The sequence below is a fragment of the Peromyscus maniculatus genome, chromosome 1, assembly GCF_049852395.1.
Source record: "Peromyscus maniculatus bairdii isolate BWxNUB_F1_BW_parent chromosome 1, HU_Pman_BW_mat_3.1, whole genome shotgun sequence".
Lineage (NCBI taxonomy): Eukaryota > Metazoa > Chordata > Mammalia > Rodentia > Cricetidae > Peromyscus > Peromyscus maniculatus.
The window spans coordinates 177,742,483-177,750,358 of record NC_134852.1 but is presented as its reverse complement, the minus strand read 5'-3'; the positions used below and the strand labels follow the sequence as shown (position 1 = coordinate 177,750,358).

The 7,876-nt window shown below is 48.5% G+C and overlaps 1 protein-coding gene across 10 annotated transcripts; it reads right to left on the bottom strand.

Annotated features, from left to right (window-relative positions):
* Positions 1 to 657: 657 nt before the first annotated feature.
* On the bottom strand, positions 658 to 6,834 carry Dmrt2 (doublesex and mab-3 related transcription factor 2). Of its 10 annotated transcripts, XM_076561644.1 has the most exons (7): positions 6,660 to 6,834; positions 6,480 to 6,546; positions 6,033 to 6,369; positions 5,215 to 5,787; positions 4,053 to 4,155; positions 2,384 to 2,464; positions 658 to 1,992 (listed from the first exon to the last, which is right to left on the bottom strand). In XM_076561644.1, the coding sequence occupies exons 4-6, from the start codon at positions 5,749 to 5,751 to the stop codon at positions 2,409 to 2,411; spliced, it is 696 nt and encodes a 231-aa protein (XP_076417759.1). In that variant the 5' UTR covers positions 5,752 to 5,787; positions 6,033 to 6,369; positions 6,480 to 6,546; positions 6,660 to 6,834; the 3' UTR covers positions 658 to 1,992; positions 2,384 to 2,408. The 10 variants fall into 10 exon arrangements, with proteins under 10 accessions (XP_076417759.1, XP_076417737.1, XP_076417753.1 ...); XM_076561622.1 differs by lacking the exon at positions 2,384 to 2,464; XM_076561638.1 differs by lacking the exon at positions 6,033 to 6,369 and having other exon boundaries at positions 2,388 to 2,464; positions 6,660 to 6,831.
* Between the last annotated feature and the right edge of the window lie 1,042 nt (positions 6,835 to 7,876).

Sequence of the window (7,876 nt, the reverse complement as noted above, 5' to 3'; positions counted from 1 at the left end):
GGGGATTTGACACCACTGTGGGCAAAATGGACTGCACCCAATAAGGAGAACTGATCTGTGATCACCAGGAAACAAAAGACATGGTATGTTTAGAACAACTAGAAATATCCAAAGGTATGTCCCTTTCCTAAGGAGGCTTAGAGCTTGATGTACAGAGTCCTACCTGAGGAAAAAACAGGCCCAGAGAATTCACATCCATCTCCAAACACATGATCAAATACATGATCTTGTTGTACCTGATTCCCCTTCTAATTATTCCAACTTTGTCAAAGCACATGAAACCAAGGTTCCATCAATATGCAAACAGCCCAGACTCCATCCCCAAGTTCCCTTTGCCTCCATCTTAAAAAGTTAAAGTGAGATAGATAGATATTATAGATCTATAATAAAATACATGTTTCCTTAAAGAAGCACCAGGAATGTAGTATAGAGAAAGAAGAGCATTCGCCCAGCATGTGTGAGGCCCTGAATTTGACTCACACTACCTGCAAATTTTTTTTTTAAATGCAAACAAAAGCATTATAAGCTTATAGGTATTCTCTTGTGGTTCACAAAGACCATTAAGGGTACTTGAAAGCACATAGGCTTATGGAAAAATAAGGAACGCATTTCTAAGACACGAGCTTTTCAATCTAGACAGCTGTTTGCTTCAACGAATTCTGGGTCTTTGGGAGACGATGTTATTTTTATTGCTTTTTGGAGTGCCGTGTAAAGCATAGAACCTTACAATTTGCATAGTAAGCAGTTTCCGTCTTTAAATATACTCACGTGATAAGAAAAGATACATGCAGAGGAAATACATAGGATCTTAGGAATCATCATTTACATTAGAAATTTCTTTATACAAACATCTTAACTTTAAAAACAGAAAAGGCATCTACAAAGACCCCCTCTGAGACTGTAGAAAAATCCAGCTCTCCATTTAAGCAGCCTTTCACTGAGAGACGTGAGTGATGGCAGATGAGGGCCTCTTAAGAATAGATTCAACAGAAAATGACAGCGGCTCGTTCGCCGAGAGTTTCGTTCCAACTTGTTTGGCTACAAAGAGGTCTTTGGCGCATCTGTCTATTGTAAATGTGTACTTCTGGTTCTCCTTCACCAAACACTCCCTGTGCTTCTTTGGGGTCCCTTCAAAGGCTTCTTTGACAAATGGTGTTTTCAACTCCAGGCCTGATTTGTCGTTGAGCGTCTGCTGGAATACTGAGTGGAATGGATTATGTTTAAGTGGCAGAGGGTGCCTAGTGTTTTCTTTGCTGATCTTGGTTAAGACGTGCCCTTGAGCTGCCAGGCCGTCCATATCAATGGGAGAGAAATTCCGCCTGGGTGGGGAGAAGGCAGACCTCTCAGGGACAACGTGGTGAGCCTGAAGGTCAGTTCTTGAGGTTGGGGCCTCAGGTAGATGTGGCAGCACCAGGGAGCCTTCCGGTTTGGGTGGCATCATGTCGTGTTCTGCACTGAGGCCATCCTGAACTCGGGTTCCTTTCAAGTCCCAGCTGGCCCCAGGCTTCAGGGCTTGAACAGAAGTGGTAGCATTTAGCAGGTATTGCTGGTAGAGAAGGGTGTCACTAATGGGACCAACGCATTTGGGCCAAACTAAAAATCGTGAGGACAGGGGATATTGTCTGTAAGTTGTGGCCACACTGACATTAGAAGAAATTAGTTCCATATTCCCCGACCCTGAATACTGCATGGTGAGATCAAGGCAGGTTGGTAAAAAATTACAGAAGTCCTTGCTTGGGGGCTCCCCCGTAGTGGGGCTGTAGGCACTTTTGTAAGAACTGTATTCAGGTCCTGGCACCATACGGTTGGGCAAGAACAAGGCAGCAGCTTGGGAAGTCTCCAACATCTCCCTCTCTTTATATTCTCTCTCCAGCATAATGTTCTCCAACTCTTTGTCAGCAAAGGCTCTTCTCTTCCTCATCCTATCACTAACAGGTGGAGGCAGAGGAAGGGTCCCTCCCAGGTAAGTCTCCGCTGTTATTGGGCGATAGCCTAAAATAAGCAAGTATTGCAAAGAAAGCAGATTAACACCCTGACAAGAAGAATCTGGAGATCCAGAAGGCGAAAGTAACATCACAAAGCACAGGATAATCAGTTGCAATTCCATATCACTGATAGTTTAATATAGAAAGCAAAGTATAGGTTTAATTTAAGATGGCTTCCCTTTGGGGAAAGGTGCCCCTATGGCAGCTCCTGGCTGTCGTTGTTTTTGTTAGTAGAGATATGTCTGCTTGCCTGCTTCAGCAAGTGTACTATCTCGACCGAGATTTTAATATTCTTCCCAGGTCCCTAGACATCGACAGACAAATCTATTTTCATCAATGTTTCATTGCCCGTATCATCTTTTTTTTTCTTTTTGCATTATTATAAAAGATATCTATACCTACAGCTGATGTCACTTTTATTTTCTAAAGATGTCTCATTATGTACACATTGTTACAGCTGTAGAATAATCCAAGGAGAACTAGGAAAAAAAGAAAAAGAAAGTTAAAGAAGATTAGTAAGGAGAAAAAGAAGAAAGACTTGAGGACACAGAAAAGCACAGAAAAACTAAAAAGAGCTGTTAACTAGTCCAAACACACAGCCCACCTAACAATCCAGCCAGGCTTCCCCTTGACCTCTTGAACAAACAAAGCAAGACAAAACAATAATGGGGGGGGGAGGAAAGCATCTCCAGCTACAGATCTCAAGCATCCTCCCCCACCTCAAGTTCATTCGTGTTGGCCAAATACGAAAAGGGCTGAACAAGCAGTCATTAAGATGCAGATGAAATCATGCACAGTTTATAAACAGAGACAAAAATCAAAAACAAAAACTAACAGAACATAAATTGAATGCTCGGAGTATTTCACCACTCCCAAACACTCAACACTAGCAGATTTTTCGGAAGATCCAGTATGGTATTTGTATTTACACAGTGACAAACCCATTATACTCATTTGCAAGTAAAAGACAAATTGAAAATTATTGTCTCCACTTCTAGCCTAAGTGTTTGCCAGAAAGTCATTTCCCTGAATTTACTTTTTTCATTGAGTCCTCAAATGTCTCAACTTGCTTTGGCAGGATTTTCAATTGATCAGTGTGGTCCCTATGGTTATACATGATTACCTACTTTGCAGCCAAATTCAAAACTCGCTCTAAGGTCAGAAGTGCACAGCACAGACTGAGACACAAACTTTAAAACTGTCCAGCATCAGCTAAGCTCAGAAGCCTCAGAAGAAAGAAAAAAGAAAAAAAAAAAAACTCAGCTGCCCACTTCAAGGAACCCGGAAACCCTTCTGTTTAAGCTGAACTGATTAAAGTGGATGTAACTTCACCGTAGATAAAGGCAAAGGAAACGTAAAGAATGTCACAGAAACTGGTGATGGCCAATACATTGCCTAACCAGTCAATAAATAAACGCCATACCTAAATCCAAATGCTTTGGAAAAGCATCGCTATTTTAAGAAAAATCCACGTGTCTCTAGGATTGGCAGAAAATAAGCCACGGGGAGACCCCGACTGGCAGCTGCTCATCGAGCTTCTCCAGTTTGCTTGTTGGATTCAAATCCTTTCCCACTCTACAGCTTTGACTGACAGGAGCGGTAGGAAGGAAGTGTGGGGAAGCAGCAATCATCTAGATTTCCAGAGGAAAACAGAGCAACGCTCAAGAGTGAAACTTGAGGCTAGAGGTGACTCTTGGTCACAGCTGTAATCTTCTTGCTTGGCTTGCTCTGCCCACTAAACTCCTTCAATAACTATGAGAGTGGGGTGGGAGTGAGTTTTAATTGTTGCACTTCCAGGATCACCTGACAGTGTATTTTTGTATGTCCCTCACACTGGGACAAATTTCACAGGCGCTGCAACGGAGGACATTAACTAGTCAGAGTTAAAAAACTAGTGGTAAAAAACTGCGAGAGTGTGACATGCACTTTCCAGGTATGAGTTCTCTTCCCCGAGGCAAACTTCGAAGATTAGCTCCTTCCTGGGTTAATACAAACGTCAGGCGTCTAAATAATAAGCATCCCTCAACTCGATTTAAAAAGCCAAAGGACAACTTGACGTTATTTTACCTTCTAAAATGCTTTTGGCCAGCAAACTTGGCGCCCTGACTTGCCTCTGGTACACCGCTTTCCGCTCGTAATTATTCTGTTTCCCAGAAAGCCCCTTCTTGTCCTGTGAACACAAGAAACGATCGTGAGAGTCGGGGAGGGGCATCCGCAAGGCCTCTAGAACTCTCCCCAACCTAAAACGTATTTGTTTCGCCGTTTCTTATAAAAAAATTATTCCAAAGAAAATTAATGGAAGCGCCCCTTAATCTCAGCTCAGCCCCTAGAGGGCCACCCCCCGCTTTCTCTAGCTATCGCTCCAGAAGGTACTTAAGGAGACATCTAGAGGAAGGTGAGATCCACAGGCAAGGAGACTTTAGGAACCGGCCTGGGAGAACTGGGTTGGGGGGATGGTTGCCTCCCCAGGACGCATCCACTAAGCTGAAGGTACCCAGAAACTGACCAAAAGACAGAGCGGTTTCTCCCCTAGGTAGAGTAGACAACGATGGGGTGCCAGAGACTGAGGGAGTCTTCTGTGTCTGCCTTGTTCTCTGGAGAAGGGTAGTGCGTGAAGGCTGAAGAAACTCGTCAAGGACACTAGCCTGGAAACCCTCTGGTCGCTACCGGGCTGCTCCCAACCCAGTGAGCTGCAGAGAAGCCTAGCAAGGCAGGGCAGGCTCTCCTCTAACTAGGAAAGAGATTGAACCCAGGTCCAGGGCCACCGGAGGTCCCCCGAGCAACCTTGGGCTGAGGGACTCTTACTCAGACTGCATTTTTGTCTCCTCTGGAAAATGGGCATCAAGTTCGGTGTCAAGGTGACACCGCACGGTGACCGCACCGCGTATGGCTTTATTCTCTGTGGGCGTTAGTTATCAACGCAGTGACTGGACATACCGCACTGTCAAACACCCCCCTCCCTCCCCGACCACCTGCAAAACTAATCCTAAAATATTTTTTAATGACTTTTCCGTAGTGTCCCAAATGGACTTAATTATTTTCAAGGCCACTCTTTGCTTTTTAAGCTGGAGACTTTTCCAGCACGTTCTGCAGCGATGCCCACGGCTTTCGCTCCCGAGCCCTCAGACCAGCGTGGGCAGAGCGTCTGCACCTCTTCTGCGGCTAAGGGACTCCCCATCCTGGCTGGGCACGCACCCTCGAGGCGCACCCCAGGCCCAAAGGCACCCACCTCGGTGGCCTGCTGCCTCCGGAGCGCCACCTGGGCGGCCATGACACGCTGGCGCTCCACCACGAGCAGGCAGTTGGCGCACTGGCAGTCCCGCCAGCGACAGAAGCGCTTGTGGCCCTTGAGACAGGACACCACGCCGTGGTTCCGGCAGCGCGCACACTTGGGCGTGCGGCTCAGTTTGCGTGGCTCTGCGCCGCCACCCGCGGTGGCACAGCGCTCAGGGGCTGCGGCGGCGGCTGGCAGAGCCTGAGCCGCAGGCGGTGGCCTGGGTGCCAGTCCTCCAGGCTGCTCTGGCCGGCCCGGCACCTCTGGCACCTCCGCGGACGCGCCCGGCTCCTCGCCGTCCCCCTCGTCCTCTGCGTCTTCATCCTCCTCGTCTTCGTCCTCGTCCTCCTCGACGTCCCCATCAGCCGTTGACGGACTGGGTCCCTGAGGCGTGGCCCGCAGCGGAGCCCCACAGCCACCCTCCTCCAGCTCTAGGCTCTCCACGTCGATCTCCCAGTCCCCGGCTCCCGGGATCGCCTGCCCTTCCGTCATGGCGCTAGGCTCTCACTGGGCTCGGTTGCTGGTACTCTAGGGAGACAGAAAGGGGCCCGAAGACCGGCCCGTCGCAGTCAGGGACCCTCTCTGAGCCTCGGCCCAGAACTTCTGCAAGGCCAGAAGTTACCCAGTTTCCTTCTGGTCCCTACAAAACAGGCAACACAGACCCAGAGATCCACCACTCAACGAAGGTTTTAATTTACTAATTCCAAGTGGTCTGTGCACCTGACCTTTAACCGCAGCCCTGTCTGGCCTTTCCAGACAAGTCACCCACTGACCTTACACACTCGCCGGTTTAAGCCACTTGTCAAGCTTTTCCACAGCCGGCTAGCATGGCCATGAGGCATATAAATCTGTCGGTGGAACAATTATCTTTCCTTTGATTACAAGGGACCTTAAAATCACGTTTCCCAATTGTCCTTCATTGACCTACACCTCCACAAAGACTCTGGAGAGGTCTTCGCCTCACTCCCCTTCCCCTAAACCAACGCTGTGCTGCTATTAGAGGGCCCAGGCACACACAGGGAGCGGGGGACACTGGCCATAAAGCTGCAGAAGCTGGTCTGGCGTCAGTAATGTGTGGGCCGCACAGGGTTGATGGAACTTGATTTTCATCTTTAAAGCAAGACAGCCAGAAACAGAAAGGATCAGTAATGATGATTCATGCCCCCCCACCCACCCCCGTACTCTCCCTGACTCGCGAGCGGCGACATCACAACACTTACCAACACTCAGAGGCCCAGGCTAGCAACCCAGTTAAAAGATATCCAGCTTTAGGATCGCTCTCGGGAGCTGCAAGCAGTAGGAGCAAATTGAACCAGGGATCTGACAGCAGGAGGCCAGAGCCCACTGGATGGTGGAGAAGGACAGAGGCAGGAGGTGAGTCAAGTCCTCAGCAACCTCACCCCGTACATCCCAAATTCTGCGAAGTTCGGTTCGGTCCTCTGCAGCCTGGGTCGCTTGACTTCGCTTTCCACTTCTGGCCCAAACTGGGCAGGAAAGGTGGGGCTCGGACCCAGGACTCTGCGGCAGGCGCACTCTGCTTGCTTTCTGCAGAGCAGTGTCGCTCACTGCAGTCCCGGGCCTCCGCGCCCCTTCCTAGTATTATCCACCCACCCACACCCACCCCCGAACTCCGCGTCCTCTGGTTGGTCGGTTGTCAGGCGGTGTGCACGCCGATTGGCTGAAGCATTCAGGCTGAGCGCCCTCCTTCCCAGCACCGCGGACGCTTCCCTCCCCGCACTGCCGCGCCCGAGTCCACCCGCCAGCCTTCGCTGCAGCGGGGTCCCTGATCCAGGAGCTGAACCTGGAAGTGCAAGCAGCGATTGCGGCGGAGAAGTCGCCCGTTTATCTTGCGGACTAGGGAACAAGCTGAGTCTCACTCTTACGCATCGTGTTGTTCTCGAGAAGGTAACTAAGAGGTAGAGATCGTGATTTCTATCGGTATTCTCATCGTATTTCACCATCGACCGGCAGCTGGGCTGCGGAAAAGAGGCCGCAGCCTAAAGGGGCACACTGGCATCTTTCTCTCCACATGAACAAGTCCATGCTTATCTTGCAGGACAGCGCCTAGTTGTCTTACAAATATCTGTATTTTGTGGTTAACTCTGGAGCGCAAAACAGTTCTCTACTTTCACAGAGCTGGGCAGGTGGCCGCCTCAACTACAGGTCACTTACATTTTCCTGCTGCCACTGGAGAGCACAGTTCATAATGGAGAAAATGGAAATCATCCACGCCATTAGCAATTTTAGATACAAAACTATTCAATCTAAGCATGCATTTATACAATTTTTAAACTGCTTTTTAGCATGCGTGAATAAGTGTTTATAAAGAAAATGAACTTCCTCCCCTCTCTCTCAAAATACTCTGCACAGAAATGTTTGAAACAAAGTTAAATTTCCCAGGAATCGCAAGGAAGTCCCTTAAGCTGTATTCTATATATCTCAAGCTCAATGTGAAATCCCACCGACGAATTTGTAGTCTCGCCTTTAAATTCAGCCCTCTGCAGGAGAAACGGCTTTAAAAACACTTGATTGTCGTTCTCCTGGACTTGCGGTAGACCCGTGATGGATATTTGTTGAAGGGAGACAGTTTCCAAGCTGATTGTAACTTTCCTCTAAT